This window comes from Mastigoproctus giganteus, chromosome 5 (genome assembly GCF_048544385.1).
Source record: "Mastigoproctus giganteus isolate SK-2022 chromosome 5, ASM4854438v1, whole genome shotgun sequence".
NCBI lineage: Eukaryota > Metazoa > Arthropoda > Arachnida > Uropygi > Thelyphonidae > Mastigoproctus > Mastigoproctus giganteus.
The window spans coordinates 180,167,850-180,186,517 of record NC_143579.1 but is presented as its reverse complement, the minus strand read 5'-3'; the positions used below and the strand labels follow the sequence as shown (position 1 = coordinate 180,186,517).

The 18,668-nt window shown below is 38.3% G+C and overlaps 1 protein-coding gene across 1 annotated transcript in view; it reads right to left on the bottom strand.

The window, feature by feature from the left end:
• LOC150085886 (monocarboxylate transporter 9-like) overlaps window positions 1-5,986 on the bottom strand; it is a 79,132-nt gene extending 73,146 nt beyond the window's left edge. Inside the window, exon 1 of the mRNA XM_090374283.1 lies at window positions 5,519-5,986. Coding sequence (XP_090230409.1) covers window positions 5,519-5,726 — 208 coding nt within the window. The 5' untranslated portion in view covers window positions 5,727-5,986. The remainder of the gene's footprint in view (window positions 1-5,518) is intronic.
• Between the last annotated feature and the right edge of the window lie 12,682 nt (window positions 5,987-18,668).

The window sequence follows — 18,668 nt, the reverse complement described above, 5'->3', positions numbered from 1 at the left end:
ACGTGTCGTTTTGGACACGCAGAAGACAGTCACAGCTAAGTGGTATACTGAACAATGCCTGCCTAAAGTCATTGGATCTATGAAGAACCTGCGGCCAAAGTCAGGAATGGACACCTGGTACCGCCATCACGATAATGCTGCAGCTCACCGCGCCAAAGCCTGCACCGAATATTTGACCACGACAGGACTGAAACTTCTCGAGCACCCTCCCTGCAGTCCAGACCTTGCTCCCTGCGACTTTGCACTGTTCCCGCATGTGAAAATGAAGCTAAAAGGGAGGCGGTTTTCCAGTGATGAGGACCTTCTACGGGCTTGGGACAACGAGTGTGCTTTACTCCCTAGTGAAACTTGGCAGAACTGGTTTAAAGATTGGTTTCGGAGGATGGAGAGGTGTATTGAATGTAGAGGAAATTACTTTGAAAAAATTAAATAAACAAAGCTGTATTGCAAAACTTTCCTAGTACCCTTTGTATCCGGCGTTGTGTGGTGACCCTGCCCATTACTAGCTGTTGTGCTGGTATACGACTGGAATGAAAATTACAATCAAGCTGTAAACCCCTCTGGCTGCTGTGGCCGTACTCTCCGAATTGAGAATTATAGTAGTGTATAGTTTTCAAATATTAATCTATTTTTGAAAGGAGCCAAGTAATCGCATTTTTAAAATATTAAACGTTTTTAAAACGCCACAAATTATATAAATGAGCGCTATCATTTCGAAAACTTGAAAATCGGTAATCAAAGTGCACTCTAAATACAGCTTGTGTAAATTTTATTGACTGTCATACTAAATAAAGCTGAAATCATTGAAGTGATTATAAAATTCAGTTTATATTTTAGACTAGGGAATTTAGCGTCTGAGATTTTTTTTTTTTTTTTTTTGTATTTTATTTATTTATTGTTACTCTCTGTCATTTCAGCCATCATTGGCGGTTGTACTAAATATACAGGGTGATTCACTACCAGTGCGACAAACTTGCAGGAGGTGTAGGGGGCACAAAGACGAATCGGAATCAAATAGCATTGCAGGGTCCGAAATGCCTTTGTCATGCGGTAGAGGACGTTGAACGGGAGGTTGCGTGAACAGCGATCCCGCTGGAAGTCAGCATTTGCGAACCGTTTCTGTTGAAGAAACCAAGTAGCAAAAGTCCTCCGGAATGGATAATCCGCAGGCTTCAATGATTAGACGCGTTTCAGATGGTATGAACTCATTTGGTTTGTTGACAGTATCCTCCATACAGTGGATTGGGAAATACCCAATCGTTGGCCTATCGCTCGAGTACTCGTACTCGGATTGCCTTCTGCAAGACATAGAACATTCTCCTCATTATTTGGAGTCCTCGTCGTTCGCTCTCGATTCATGGTACCTCTCGTGAAACAACCAGTCTCACGTAACCTTCTGTGCGCACGTGCGAAAATCGTATGATGAGGAGCACGCCTGTGCGGGAAACATTCCTGGTACAAGCGCAGAGCGGCGCGCCCGTTACAGTCCGCAGCTCCATACGCGAGGTGCATGTCAGCCAGTTCAACATTTGAATACTCGTCCATCCTACTGCCTCAGGAACCGGTTCGCAAATGCTGACTTCCAGCGGGATCGCTGTTCATGTGACCTCCGGTTCAACGTCCTCTACCGCATGACGAAGGCATTTCGAACCCTGCAATGCTATGTGATTCCGATTCGTCTTTGTGCCCCCTACACCTCCTGCAAGTTTGTCGCACTGGTAGTGAATCACCCTGTATAAGTAATATCCATAAATGATATTTGCAGATAGATTCAATGGTATCAAGTTTGAAGGTAATCTGTATTAACGAAATATGCTTTGGTTTTTTAAATGCTTTTTATGGGGGGAAAGAAACATTAATGCCATTAACCTAGTTCAGGGGTTAGCAACCTGCGGTTCGCGAGCCGCATGCGCCTCTTTGAGCATGTAACTGCGGCTCTAACGTTTAGCCCACATGAAGCACAATTTGAAATGGAGTTAGACGACTTAAAATCAATACATGTGGAGTGCAAGACTAAAATGTCTTGAAACTGAAATTGAGAATTTGGAGACGCAAAAGGCTGCCCTTGCAATTTTACACAAATGGCAATAGATGAGTTGGAAAAGCAAGACCAAATTGTATTCGATGCGTGGAGTAGCTTACCGGACACGTATACAAATTTGAAAATATTTGCGTTTGGACTCCTCTCAGTTTTTGGTTCGACGATTTTCTGCGGCAATATTTTCGAACACGAACTATATTAAAAATAAATCAAGAAACCGTCTGAACAGTGCGAGTCCCTCAGCATGTTTAAGGATGAAAATTATGGCATACTTGCTTGATGTTGAGACTCGCTCAAGAAGTTCAGCAGCAAAAGTCACATTAATTCGTACCTAATTGGACGTTTGTTACGCTTTTTCAGAATTAATAAATATTTCAAAAAAAAAAAAAAAAAATTATTTATTTTTTTTAATAAAACACCTTCCCACTATTCCATTTCTTAAAAAACCTCTCCCACCCTCTCCCCAGCTTGAGCTGAGGTGCGTCTATTAGGATTCTCTCTCTCTCTCTCTTTTTTATTTTAATTAGATCAAAAATGGCTCTTCACTCAAAAAAGGTTGCCGACCCTTGACCTAGTGTAATAATGAATGAACTGACAATCTGCAGACGCATAATATTTAGTACATACATAATACAGTAGGGTCTCAAAGAACAAAGATTAGTACTGTATTTTTCGGTAAATAAGACGCACTTTTTATTTTACAAAATTATGGCAAAATCGGGGTGCACCTTATACAGCGGATGTGTCTTATACAAGATATTAATGCATTGCAAAGGCAGCCGGCAGGCTACGGAAGATTTGGGGACAACTCGCCAGAGCCGGCCCGTCCATTAGGCAAACCAAGCCGTCGCCTAGGGGCACATTCCAACAAAATGTAATTTTTTTTAGTAGTTAAAAAAAAATAATTATTTAAATTAAATAAGGTAATAATTATTTCTAAATATAAAATGTATTATTATCACATCTACAATAAACCATAATAATATACAGCAAGCAGATAAATATTATAGATGGGAATATTTTTATTATTATATTAGGGTTACCCGTAATTGGCTGATGCTGTCTGAGCTTGCTTTCTTGCATTGTATGCCTCTAATGCTAAACACCTGTATTTGTGTCTGTAATTGAGTGTGTTCTCTGATCGATTTGCCTGTTTTGTTGGACGAAAACCCCCAGTTTCTGTGGGGGGGGGAACCTTGCTATCTATGCCTGAGACAGACTAACTCAGCCACGGAGTGAAAAAAAGACCATTAAAGTTCATGTCATCGACGGGATTCGAACCCCGGCCTTTTCCACCCGCTGTAGGGAGGAGACGGTGACAATACCGAGCAGACGAAAGGGTGGGAATTGGTAAGCAGGGTGATGGATAGATAGGCGGATGGATGGCACACAATACCAGGGGCATATTCAGGGGTGGGCAGAGGGGGAATATGCCCCCCTTAACCAAAAATTTTAAATTAAAGAAAAAGAATGCAGAAGCCTGGTCGGTATGTCCCCCTTACGATGATACTTGGACCTGGTCGTCATGTCCCCCCTTACAATGATACCTGGATACGCCACTGCAGAATACAACTGGGGCGCAAATTTTAAGTCTAGCCTAGGGCGCATGGAACCCTTGCGCCAGCTCTGAACTCGGCATTCAGTCAGATTCGCTGAAATCCGATGCCGTGGTGTTCATTAGACATGCAGTTTGTCAGGTGTTCTGCTTATATTATAAAAGCGTAAGTGCTCTAAACTGTCACGAACCTACACCATGAAGAGAGAAGAGAGAGAGAGAAAAGAAAAAAAAACAAAACCACGTATGTCACACACTGCTGGATTTAAACCTCCTCCAACCCGAACATTAGAACTTGGAGAAATCAAAAGGACGTGCTTAAAATCATGTAAATGCAAAAATTAAGTATTCGCGTCAAAACCAAATTACACTGCAGTCCGTGCATGTTGCGCGGTTGGAACAAAATTACCACCAATGTTAATTTTCAAAGCAAAAATTAATGCTAAAAGACAAGATACTACATGGAATCATCGTACATGTTCACCAAAAAGGTTGGATGGATGAGGCTGGTATAAATTATAAATAGAACGAGTGTAGGAAAAACGAAATGGAGTATTAAGAAAAGAAAAAGAAACTGCACTACTTGTTTTTTGCCAATTTAGCATCCATCTCATGGAGCCCATAAAACGAAAAATAAGAAATGGCAATACTGAAATGGCTGTAATACTTGGGGGACTGACATCTCAACTTCAACCACTAGATGTGCCTATCAATAAGTCATTTAAAGTTCTGTTGTGGGAAGAATGGAATAAGTGGATAACAACAATAAAGAGTTTACTAAATATGGAAAATTAGACGGCATCTAACACAGAAGTGTGCGAATGGGTCAAAACAGCATGGGCAAATATCAATCCAGATATTATAGTGAAGCCTTTTAAGAAATGTGGAATCAGTAATGCTTTGGATTGTAGTGAAGACAACTTGATTATGGAGACGATTCAGAGGAAGAGCTTTTGGAGGTTAGTGCTGAAGAAGGGGCTGAAGATACTACAACTGAAGATGAAAATCAGGATTCAGAGAGAGATTTCTTAGTAGTCAGAGGAAGATTTCCTAGGATTCACTGTTCATGCCAGATATTAATATATTTATATTATAAAACTTATTATGATTAAGAATTTTATTTTATTTTTGTTTTGTCATATGAAAAAATAATTAAGTTCAATAAAAGTTAACTTAAATTCAAGGTGCGTCTTTTACACTGGGGAATATGGCTAAGTGTAAATTCTCGTAAGCTGGGGTTCCACGTGTAGAAAACTATTGTACTAAGGTAAACGTAGGCAAACTTCTATAGGCCACGTAAGTGGGTACATAAACTTTATTTGTGAAAATTGAATGCACATAAATCTTAAAATAGAGTCAAGACGTCCTCGTGAAGAGTGCCTCTTTGGAGAAGGCGTGTTTTGGCTAAAGCCACACATTATAATCCTTATTAATCAATAAGGTATCAATAGAGTCCAAGTACGGAATTCCTTCCCGCCCAAACGAAAAACGTCGATAATGAGCATCCGCTATGATGTCGATCTTTCCCTTTCATATCCCTTCCCTTTTAATTCTCACGAGTCGGCGCCGACTGCCACCATAAAACGGATAATCTGTAACTACCAGTCACAAACATAAGTGTGAATCAGAGAATCAGTCGAGTATGAGCGTGGTCACGTAATCTGAATTCGCACTGTATTGAAATACAGTACTCATTCCTCTTTACGCTAATGACTTGAAACTAGGCGTCCGTATTAGGCAGCTTCCAATCTTTCAATAAATCGAGACATTTCATATGTTAATGTCTCAATTTTAAAAGATGCAGAATAACAACAGAATTGAAACGGTCAGAAAATCAGCATGCGGTTTATTTATATAAAATTTATGATTTTACCTACTTGATAATAATAAGAATGTAATTTTTGAGTAAGGTTTAGGCTTACCCAATACACCCATAGTAAAAGTGGACAAAACAGAAGGCCACGCGGCCGTTTCTCTGCTAACACCATAGGTGTCAATCAAAGCAACATAGATAGTAGCCGAGGCACGGAAGAGTCCCAGAATAGAGAAATTTATCAGGAATGTAGCTACAGCAATAACCCACTTCCAACTTTCCTTCCTATCAAGTTGTTGCAGAACAGACGACGCCATAAGCAACGCTCCCTTTATTGGATGCGTAGCATCCTGTCAAAGACCAACTAATACACGGCTGCAAAATCACATCACGCACAAATAATCCGACCATTCGATTTCGCATAGTCTCCCGCTCAATGCATTAACTAAACTTCACATCCACTTCTGATTTTCAATTTCACTTCTTGCCTATTTATTACTTGTTTATTTCTGCAAAGTTCTTACGCAATATTATCGCTCGCTTTAAACTTGCCAAGTTTCAGGCAGCACACGGTTACGAAGCAGTGTTATCAGCAGACTCAGTAGTCTATTTTTCCTTCTTGCTCTTTGACTGAGTGATGTGCTCAAGGTAGGCCACGTGACCGGGATAACTTTTGGCAGCTTTGTTATAACGCTGCAAACTGGAGGGAGCAATGCCCGATAACTCGAGACCAACTATAATTTCCAAATCGAAGTCTAAAACAAATGGGAGAACAAGAAAGCACTTTTAACATTACGAAACTTCAATTTAATGTTAAAATAACTAATTAATAACTAAAATCCATAACTAATTAAAATAGTATTAATCGATATAAATGAGACTGCAACTAAAAACTTATCCACTAATCAATTTTATACGTTTCCTCTGATATACTCATCTTGATAAATACATAAAGTCTCTCTCTCTCTCTCTCTCTCTCTCTCTCTCTCTCTCTCTCTCTCTCTCAGATTCGCACCATCCTCAATTCATAGTTTCCTATCTTGCGCAGCAGGATAGTCAATGTCTATCCAGCTGCGCAAGATAGGAAAAGAACCAATAGTTATAAGCCTAATAATATATCTTTAATTTTTAGTTAATTTTAAGTTCAATATTAAAGACAATATACACAGACACTATGTTATCAAAAGTAATGGGACACACCACTGGGGGAGGAATTCATACAAGTGACTAAAATATAATTTTAAACTGGTTAAAAATACTTCTTGTGACTATTGCCACATCATAATTGTCAAACGGCCAACTTCAGAAACTGTCGAAGATCGAATGACATCGATCTTACCTATTATAGTATTCAATTAAATAATTTCTTAATTAAAAATTAATTTACTTAATTCTACGAAAGAAAGTCAAATAAAAATGCCATTTCGATTATCTAAAATTAAATTACCCGCTGCTTATGAGTGTAAATTTAAGGAGTGATACTAATGATTCGACTTAACATTAACATAGCACTTTGGCTGTCCTGAACGAGCAGCAGTGACGCGCAGCAGCTGATGAAGGGGTACCTCGCCCCGAAAGCTACTATTTTATGCCTTTATTGTACTGCTTTGATCTTGTCTTAGTGTTTTATTTATGTGTACGGTATTTCATATTGTTTTTTATTTATTTTATTTTAATGACGTCTAACTTAACCAGTTTGTTGATTGTGATAAGAAATGATAGTAATATGCAGCCCGACGCCCAAGGGCTGTTTTCTAATAAGGCAATTTCTCTTAAATTTCTGGATACATCTCAATGGCTTGAAGCTGCCTCTGGAACTTCCTGAGACGTACTGGAAGATTGTGACACTGACCATGCCCATGACCCTACTAACCCGTACCCTAGTGGTCAGGCGCGCGGGTGCATAAGTACACGTGCCTTGAGTGACCGGGGTTCAAGCCCGTGACTGCTGAATACGGTGCTGTTCCTTGTATTCAATCTATCATGCGAACTCCTCTGACCGTTTGGTCGTCCCGGAGTATAAACAGAAAATTTATCTAGTGAGGACTACACTGTTGTCAAAACATTAAAAATCTCAAGCCAATCTAAAAGCTGGTGGAACTCCAACCTCCAAGATTTTCATTAGATTTCCTGTCTAATGTAGGATATGGAAACAATCAAATCGTGTTCACGACGATCGCCTTCTCAAAAGACATGCTAAAACCGCTATAAAAGCACAACTTGATGCTAGCCTTCGTAAGGGTAAAACATTCTATACAAACAAATTGGGCATTGAAAGCATAAGTGGCCCTAACCACAACTTACTGGTCTTTGCAGGCAGTAGCACAGTGTTTATAAACACCATTCTCCCCACACCGGGTGGAAAATATCCAGGTTCAAATCCCGTCAATGACTTGAAAAACTTATGGGCTTTTTATTTCGTGGATGAGTTAGTCGGTCTCAGGCGATGAGAGCAAGGTTTTTTCTTTCCAGGCACGGGCAGATGAAGTAATTCTAGGGTTGTCCTAATATGAGTTCTTTTTTAAATCCCAACGCATGGATGGATCAGTATCTAGATCAGCGTTTCCCAAACTTTTTTAGTCACGGAACACTTTCATCTCCCAGTATATTTACGGAACACTTAACGAAACACAAGTTTAGCCGGAAGCCAAAGAACTGTTTGCTAATACTGTATTTTATTACATATGACGTACTGTGCAAAAGAAGCATTTTTATTTCCAACACACGAAAGCCGAAATTCAAATAACTGTCATCATACTTTCGTTCTGGTCTTCTGTTTTTTCACACTCTGAAGTGCGACAATATTCTGTTCGTCTTCATTGACCACAGTTGCAATACTAGAAGTACTGTACTTCTCGTTTTAAAGTTCCTTTTTTCAAACAAAACCATGGTCATTTATTTTAATAATAACATTTCGAAATGCTGATAATTATCAAAAAAAAAAATTATACAAGGAAGTGAATTTAGTTATGATATCGGTTCACTTCCCCGATTTAGTCTCAACCCCTGTACTCCAAGTGTTGAGACTAAATCGTATACGAATGGCATATTAGACCACTATATTGCTTTTTTTCGTAGTTGGCATTACCTCTACGCATACTTTTCTATGCAAAGCCCGCCAAAATAAAGTGTTCCGCGGTCTATTTGATTATTAGTCCATATCAATAGCCGTATTAATATCAGTATATTAATAGCCGAAAAAAAAAATAATGTTAAAAATTATAATCATACAAAAGTGGTGTACGCTACAAATATCAAAAGACCGGCCTAGCCTAGGGGTTAGGAGCGCGGGTGCATAAGTACACGTACCTTGAGTGACAGGGGTTCAAGCCCGTGATGACTACTAAATACGGTGCTGTTTCTTGTATTCTGTCTTGTGAACTCCTCTGACCGTTTGGTCGTCCCGGAGTATAAACAGAAATATTTTATTTTTTTAATTGTTATGATTTTTCGCGGAACACTTCCGCGGGCGGAGATGGGGAAACCCCCGGTGCCGTCAGACAATTAACACACTTTACAACACTTCCGCAGAACACAGTTTGAGTAACGCTGATCTAGATTATCCTTTCAGGATCATTAGCTGCAGATACCTGTCTAATACTGTACAAGCATGGGACGTAAATTTGCTATCGCTAGCTGTCATGGCAAAGAGCGACCACACAGGGCATCTGCCCCTACGACTTTGCTTCTGTCAGCACCATCATTGGGACTTCCCCTACGGCGGTTCCCAACCGGTGGAACTCGAACCCCTGGGGGTTCGCACTAAAAATTCTGTAATGATGTCTTCTTAGATTTACATAGGTATATTTTTGTAAACCACAAAATAGTTTAATACTAATGTATGCGGTTCGGTAGAAAATTTATATTTAGTTGCGGTTTGGGTCACGCCCTCTTACATAGTGAGCATGCGCGACAGGATGTTAGTGAGGGGATTGAGTACGAACGTGCCGATATGCATCTAATTAATAATATGTATATAACTAATAACAAACAAAAATAGAATAAAGTAAAATAAAATTAAATATAAAGTAAAGAATTGCCAACGAAAGAAACCACATCTCCCACAATTCCTTATAAGAAACCACATCTCCACAATTCCTTAAAATAGTTTAGTATCTTAGAGTATATTGTGTTAAATAAATGTTTTTCATACTAAATTTTTTGATGTGAAAACATCTATAGCGGCACCTAACAATGGAATGTAACAAAACGCAAGACGAAAGAGAAATTTGACAAATATTTGTATTGTTGCAATCATACTCTTCAAAAAATGGCTACAATCACATGGGTAATTAGGCTATTGGCTTGGATTTAGCTAACCTCTTCCAAAACAAGGATGTTTTTACATAAAATAAAACATCTTTCGTGCGTACAAGGTACACACGTGTTTTTTTTTTTTTTCTTCATTCTCAAAGACCATTGTTATGTATAGGTACTTAATAATAATTTTATATTATTACGCAATATCGATTTCAGAGAATTTAGGCTTAGTGGTTCGCGATAAAAATATTATGTTGAAAGGGATTCGCGAGTCAAAAAAGGTTGGGGACTAGGAAAACCTATTTCCGTGTCGCATGGTGGAATACCCCTTCCTCTCAACCACCACTATAATCTACACCTGTAACTAACTAAAGCTATCTATCCTGAGCTCTATTTCGATAATTTTTTTTTTTTTTTTATATATATAGAAGAAATTCTTTCGATAAACTACATGCCACATAAGAAGACAACAATCACCAGAGACGCCTATGCTGCTATTCTCGAAAATTTAAGGAGACATAAAGGAACAGAAAAGAGGGAAGTTGAGGAAGTGTCCAGTTTCTTCATGACAATGCTCCTATACATAAGCTCTATAAAGCAACTGTTAATTTAGAGACTGCAGATTGCAGAATCTGAAGAGGAAATAATGACTTTGGTATCGATTTTTAAGTGATGACTATCTCAAGGAAACTGTAAATGGCTTTTTCAGAGACGATTCCCCCCCCCCCCCCCTTTGTTTGGTTTTGTTGTATCCTCTTTGCTCTCAAAATGGAGGATATGTATTTAGCTCAAGGGGATATGATATGTATTTAGCTCAAGGGGACTGCCAGATAAGATTTTAAGTGTTCCCTTGAATATCGATTTTTTTTTTTTTTAAAGAAAACTAAACTTTTCTTTGAACAAAGTCAAATTTTCAAAAATATTTTATTAGCAAATTAAATATTATTTCTTTATACCAAGGGGCATCAAAAAGTTCGTACCCTCACCAAGAAATAATAGCCCTAGAAAGGTGAAACTTCACAGGACCTTTAACCCTTTTCTATGTAGAGTAACACATTTCTCACATTTATGGATCAGTTGTTTAATGCCTTGATCATAGAAGTCCGCACTTTTTGCCTGAAACCACGAATCCACTTCATTGACTTCCTGAAACGAATCAAAGCGACGTCCACGCAATGGTTTCATCATTTCTCGAAACAAGAGGTCTGACTGTGCTAGGTCAGCAGAATAGGGTGGGTGCTGAAGTAGTTCGAAGCCGCACTGGGCCACAAAGTTGGTGGTGTGACAACGGCTTCTGCGAAGGCATCAACAATCTTGGAACCCATCGTGTGGAGACCTTAGACATGTGCAGATGGTCATGTAAAATGCTGTGTGCAAACCCATAACTAATTCTCACTGCATTTGCGATGAAATGAATTGTCACACGTCTGTCACTCGGCACCAGCGGCTCAACCTTTGCAACCGTCTCACTGTCTGTGGATGTTGATAGCCTTCCTTCTCTTCACTCGTAAAAGACACTTGTACGACCGCACTGGAACTCCCTTTTCCACTTTTTTAGAGTGTCATAGGATGGACAATTCTGCCCAGATACAGCTTTCATTTCTTTGTCAATTTCCTGAGCTTTCTTGCCCTGCAAATGCAGGAACTTGATACTCTATACTCTACTTTGTCAACCATAGCGTCGTATCTCAGATTCCGGGCTCCACCTCTGGTATACGATCACCTATAGGAATGAAATTTCACATGTTAGTTACTGAATATGTACACAACTTATATTAAAAACGGCATCTTCCTACTGATGTTTTATTTAGGTCAGGGTACGAACTTTTTGATACCCCCTCGTATTAGTTCAACCACTAATGATTCCACCCATAAAACATACACATGGGTAGAAGGTGTACATTAAACAACAAATTATCACCAAAATTTATTGCAACTCTTGAATGGCTTGTTATATAGCAACTTTAGAGTTAATTTCAATCAATATATAACAATTAAAATGAGACTGAGTAAGGCAGTTAATTCCACGTGGTGATACTTGGAAGAGAAACATTAGTTCTAGATCTGAACGAATGCATATGTTTACCAGAGTTTACTTCTTTATGCTTCTCTGCGCAGAGCTTCTCAGACAGAATTGAATTCAAGCTGGTTAACGGTAAACATGTTATACAGATTAGTTCTTAATGTAAGTGGCAAATTAGCATTATTTCTTACCCTTCGGAATAGCGGGTGAATCTGGAATATGAATGAATTTTTTTTGGTGATAAGCTGTGTGTGCGTGTGTGCGCGCGCGCGCGCGCGCGAGAGAGAGAGAGCAATCAGCAGCAGAAAGGTAAATAGGTCATCTACATATATGACCTTATCGTATTATCGTGTAGCAGAGATATCTCAACTCTATAAAACTTCTTAGGCAGACATGGATTAAAGGAAAATTCCACTAGAATCTTTATTTATGTTCTAATAAGTTAAGGATTAAAGTTAATCCCGAGTCCTGTGCTCGCTTGTGACCTTGTAAGTCAATACAGGCAAGTACTGGATTAGGATTGTTATTTCCTTATGTTTTACTACTCTGAATACATAGGTCCCCATCCGCTATCGCAAATTCTACAGAAGCAGAGTGGAAGTTTAGTTTTACCAGAATAATTTACACATAATTTCAAAGGAATCATCTGACCATTTTGGCATTTACATTGTAGAAAGAAACTATTCTGTTGTTTTGATGACTTTCACCACCCCAGCGTCATCAGCTCACAGATTCACTTGAAGATGTCATCAATAATTTTCGCAAAACAAATTACTCCTAGCAACATTAAGTGTGTTGTTTGTTGTGCAAATGATGTAGAACCTCGATGTTAGCGTCGGTTACGTTTCTGAAGATGTCCGCGAACAACCAAATTTGCAATGGGCGATGTTAAGCATCTATAAGGAAAGGGAATTAGGTTCTCGACTCACAAAATATATTTTAGTACTGTATTAATATAATTTATGGTCACAGATTCCATAATTATTGCGGACAACGATTCTGTAATGATTGCGTTACAGCTCACTGATAACTATTTTGAACTTATTAATGAAAATAAACGTGTACTACAAAAAATAATTTTTCATATTTTGCTAAGGGAAATTTCATTGGAATATTCCACAACTTAAAAAACTTTCTTTCTACTTCAACGTCATCCACTCAGTATACACATTTCCCTCACTGATAAATCGTTTCACTGGAAGTGGGTGGAGAAGGTCAGATTGATATCATTTACAGGCTTTTCCAGAGCAGTCGATTTAGTACACCCTACTGATTCTATTGACAACCAAATCAGTCAATTTATAACATCTAAATTGGTAACATGTTTATTTGTGAATGCTACAGAATAATTTTAATGGTCGCTCCTCCAGAAGATAAATTTAACACTGGTGTTCGGAGATCTTTGCGACTTCTGTTATCTAATATTTATATTAATCATTCAGTTCTGATTACCAGTGAAGTTAAGATGCCAAATATATTACAGGCAGACTGTCTTTTTTTTCTCTCTTGCTTCATGCGCCGCAATTAATGATTGTATGAACTTCATGTTCACTGACCTATTCAAACTTCGGACTGATCATAACAACTTCTGTTTCGATATTAATAAATACGGCATTTTAACTTTCAAAGATACCATGTAAATTGCTACTATTTTTTGATTAAATGTTCAATTCTCAGCTGTTCAAGTATTTAATTTATACGATATTATGTAATTACCTTTAATTATAATTTTTCTTTCTCTTTAAATGTTGATTCATTGTAAACTCTTTAGGCAATGGAACACTTTCAACATTACTTGTTTTTTTTTTAGAGTTCGCTAGTCCTAGTTCCAGTTGAGATTTTTTATATTCTCATAGGCAGTCAGTCAGTTTAAAACTTTTATTCAGTTATTCTCAAAAAAAAAAAAAAAAGCAACGAATCTAGTGCCATATACATTCATTGGCCAAAAAATTACAAATCTTTTGCAATTGGCGTTAACGTACGGTAAGCATTTATAAGTTGTCACATGTTATGATCACAAGTTCCTTGGTATCAGATAAATAGTGTTCGCTTTCCTGGAGCTTCGCAGTCTGTCCCAGTCATGGCGAAGACAGGTAATCTTTCCTATTTTCAGAAAGATGTTACTGTTGGAGCACAGTTAGCAGGAGCTACAACTGAGAAAACAACGGAAATAAGCGGTTGTCGAAAGCAATCCTCGCAAAAGTATACAATGAGTGGAATACGAAAGGAAATTGCAACTCTAAAAGGAAGAAATGTGGCATAAAGTCGGTACGCCAAGAACGAAACCGCAGGCATTTCAAGCGAATTGTATGCCAAAATAGAAGAATAAATGTGCAGCAAATTACTGAAAAATTCAATTTAGGCAAAGAAAGAACCCATTTCCAACTGAACTATGCAGCGGGAGATACAATCGAAAGACTTGATGGAGCGGTGCCGTACAAAACCAGACCGAACTTTGGAATTGGAAAGAAAGAAAAAAAAAAAAAAAAGATTGTGGTCTGACGAGTCTCGATTAACACTATTTTGCACCAATAGTAGGGAAAAAAGTATGGCATGAACTTCATGAAGCCATGCATACAGACCTTCTCGCGTCTTGTCCACCAGTCAAGCGGCTGGAGGCGGTATCATGGTACGGGGATATGTTCTGTTGGTACGGACTGGGTCCGCTCATACCATTAAAAGATAGTGTTACCTCCAATGAATATCTTTCTGTCGTATCCGACCAACTTCACCGTGCAAAGCTCCATTTTTTTCCGGATTGCGATGGATTCTTTGAATACGGCAACACAACTATCTACCGTGCAAAAACTGTATCTAAAAATGGTTTGAGGAACATTCCAAGATTTCCAATATATATATATATATTGGCCGTCTAATTCTCCAGATCTGAATTCAGTTTGACAATGTCTGGGATATGTTTGGGAAGGTCTGGTTCGGCTTCGCAGTTTTCTATAGATTACAATAGAGCAGCTGGCACATATCCTGTTGAAAGAATGGTCAAACCTGGAGCCCTTAAACGCTTAGTGGAATCCATGCCATGAGGTGAAAGGCTGTAATTCGGGTAAAAGGTGCCCTACTAGATGTTAATTAACAGTTTCTAATTTTTTGGCCAGCGAGTGTATTATTTTAAAAATACCTCAACATTTCGCCAGTTACGGTACGAATTTTCCTTTAAATAACATAAATTTTTCTGTTTATACTCCGGCATGACAACCAAGTCAGTAGAGTTTACAATAAATCGTCAATAGAAATATTTATCGTATTTAATAGTCACGGGCTTGAACCCCGGTCCACTCAAGGAACGCGTGCTATGCACCCTCGCTCCTGACCACTGGGCTACGTCAGGCCTAGCTTTTGTATCTTTCATTAAATATGTTAGATCAATTCGATCTTGGTCCTTTTGTTAAACAAGGAGAGTTCATTAAACAGATCAATACATTATTATTTTTTTCCTTGTTTATTTTAAGGATTTAGATTTTCAGAGGTGTCAAACAGAAGTATTCACGAACCGCACAAAGCATTCTTGGTGGAGAGATGGGGGTTCACGGGCCGCATTGAGCATTTAAATATTTTCATGTATTCTTCCTTGAGCAAAAATATAATGTTATGAATTTTATTTAAATATTATATTAGTGTATCTCCTTTAACATTATTTTCATATTTGGTTTAAATCTGTTATCCTTCAATAGTTGACGACACTTGCGCGAGGCGCACACAAACATCAGAGAAACGCCACTTTGACATGTTCTGGTTTAGATTCAATCTCTTTAGCATATTCTTTTTGAAGTTATTCATTGTTATTCGTATTCCTAAAACGAGCCGTTATTTATTTATTTTTAGTCTTAAATAGTTTTATTTCTGTTATACTCCGAGACGACCACATGGTCAGAGAAGTTCACAAAGTAGAGAGAGAATACAAGAGAGAGCACCCTATTTAGCAATCAGGGGCGTGACCTCTGGTCACTAAAAGCACATGTAGTCTATGTACTCTGGCACTTGACCACCCGGCTACGGCTGATAATTTTATAACCTTTGGATTTTACATTTTTTTAAGCTTGTTTTTATTTTTAGCTAAAGTTTCAACACATTGTAATTGCAAGTAATCTTATGTGCCGTGAATAACTAAACAAATTCTACTCGGTGAAAGAGCCGACCGGGCTAGCCGGATGGGTAAAGTGCCTGCCTGGCAACCCAAAGGGCGCGGGTTCGATTCCCGCCTCGGGCTTGGATCAAAGTACTGCAAAAACCTTGGCAGGTGCATTATGGCCACAGAAGCCTATGCGCCAACAACTACCAAAAAATAAATAATAAATAAATACTCGGTGAAAGAGTAAAAATCTAAAGGATATACTGCTTGCAGAATTTGCAACACAGATTAATTTAACGTACCGGAAAACTCCATTGGCGAAAAAAACAGACACCCTTTTGGCCAACGGCCCTCGCATACAGGAGTAAAAGTTAATTACGCAAATGCAGTCACGAGAGTGAGTCAAATGAAAGGAGAATTATACGATTATTTTTTTATCAATAATTAGTACTTCATTTTTCATAAAAAAAAAAAAAAAACACATCCACCACAGTTTGGGTACTCTACTCATCTCTTTTGTACACCAGATTTTTATACCTTAATCGTAAGTCTTTTGGATACTGTTGGAATCATTATTTGAGAGCTTGCTTCACTTAACTGTCCGTATGGAATCCACTTCCCGAAAGATCAGTTTTCAGTCTTCCAAAAATATGAATATCCCATGGAGACAATTCAGACCAATATGAAGGGTGCTCAATCACTTCCGGGGAACTTTTTGGTTGGTTGTCATATAGTGCTGGATCATGTTTGGTAGTGCACTGTCGTGTAGCAAAATGAAACCTTCAGTCAAACTTCCTGGTTTCTCATTTTTCACGGCACTTCTTAGATTAAAATGTACGATTCATGCGTAATTTTATGAGTTTGATAATTCACCTCTACACAGGAAATCGCACAACAGTTTACCCTGTTAGCCAAAGAACATTATGGCATTACCTCCCAATGTTTCCGAATTTCTTTGGCAGTGGAGATGACCGCCTGTTTCCACCGTATGCTGCATCGCTTACTTTCTGGTTCAAAGCGTCTATGCCATGCCTTCACATTTTTTGGCTTCCATGCGATCCAGAAAGTCATTTTCTTCCACCTCAGATCACGTTAGGTCGTGCATACATAATACCATTCGCAAAGGTTTCTGCTCATCGTTGAAAAACTTGAGAATCCACTTTGCAGACTGTTTTTCATTGCAATCTGTAACGGATGATGGAGTTGGCAGACCCATGCAAGCTCATTGGCTACAAAATCAACTTTTGTACACCGATCAGCTCCAAATATGTTGTCTGCCGAGACAATATTTTCTTGTTCGTTGGTTGGTTGTTATAGGATTTTAGTCCATATTGCGTCGTATATAACATGTTTGTAAACTGCGTGTGTTCTTTGGTTGATTTGCTGTTTGCTGGAAAAAAAAAAAAAAAAAAGAGTTTCCGGGAGAAGAAACCATGCTACTCTCGCCTGAGATCAACAAACCCAGCCACGCTGTGAAAAAGACCCATAAAAATTCCTCGCATCATTGACGGGATTCGAACTTAGGTATTTTACACCCGGTATGGGGAGAAAGGCGAGTCTACCAACTGTTACCGGCGAGGGCATATATGCATAATGTGATGTTTACCTTGATTTTTAAAATTTAATTCATATAATTATGCGTGTTTTCAATTACATCTTTAGAAAGTTATTATTGTATCAGTGACCATTTGGTTATTATGTCCGTACAAGTATTCTTCAGGTCGATTTGCATGTTGTGAGAGCTGAAAAAACAGGCTGGGATAATCTTCAACTACACTCTCTGTTGAAGAGGACTTCAGAAATTCCTTCATTTGTCGAAAGGCATCGAGCTCAGACATACCCAAAACATTGATAATGACGAAAATTCTCTAATAACCTGTATACGGAATCATAATTTGTAGCCATCGTGGGTAGCATAGTTAGTAGGATCGTCGCCCTTCCCACACCGTGTGGAAAACCTGAACCCGTCGATGACGGGAGGAATTTTTATAGGTCTTTTTTCACAACGTGGCTGAGTTAGTGTGTCTCAGGCGAGGGTAGCTTGGTTTTCTCCTCCCGCCGGAAACTCAGGTTTTTCGTCCAGCAAACAGAAAATCAACCTCAGAAACACATGCAATTTACAGACAATATACACGGAGCAACGTGGGTTTTAGGAGCATCAGCGACTAAAACCCAACAGCAACAACAACATAATTTGTATTTTCTCCATTAAAGAAAATATAATCTTGAGAAAAAGTATAAATTAGAAACATTAGAAAACATTTAAAAACCAATAAGGGTGATTTTACGAAATGTACATTTTATGAAATTTGGCTAATAATGATAGTAGATTTAAAACGGCAGATAACTTATTAGGATTATTGCTATTAAACAGTTATAGATTTATATAATATACAATTAGTGCTCTAGCTATCTTTAGAGCAAAAATATGACAAAATATCTTACCAGACTGATCAATAAATTTAACATTTATCACGTGAAAAATTATGTTATTTCAACTTGAAGTTATTATTACCGTGTAATATTTATCTAAAGTTAAATTAAATATCAGTTAAATACAGATTATTTCTTTTTGGATTTTTTTGTATACGGAAAAATTGCTGTTTTGTATTTAAGCTCATAATGCACTGCACAGAAATCTGGAATATATAACCGCGCCGAACCATTTCATTATAATGGGAAAAATACCACCCGTGCTATGTTTTAGCAGGCCCGCAAGTAGCACACAGTGATTATAATCACCGACCTCTTCACACTGCAAGGAAAAGTCTTGGTTCGAATCCTGTCAATGACGCGAGGAACTTTAATGGGGTTTTTTCATTACCTGGCTGAGTTAGTCGATCTCAGGCGAGGACAGCAAGGTTTTTTTCGCACTGCGAAAGAGGAAAA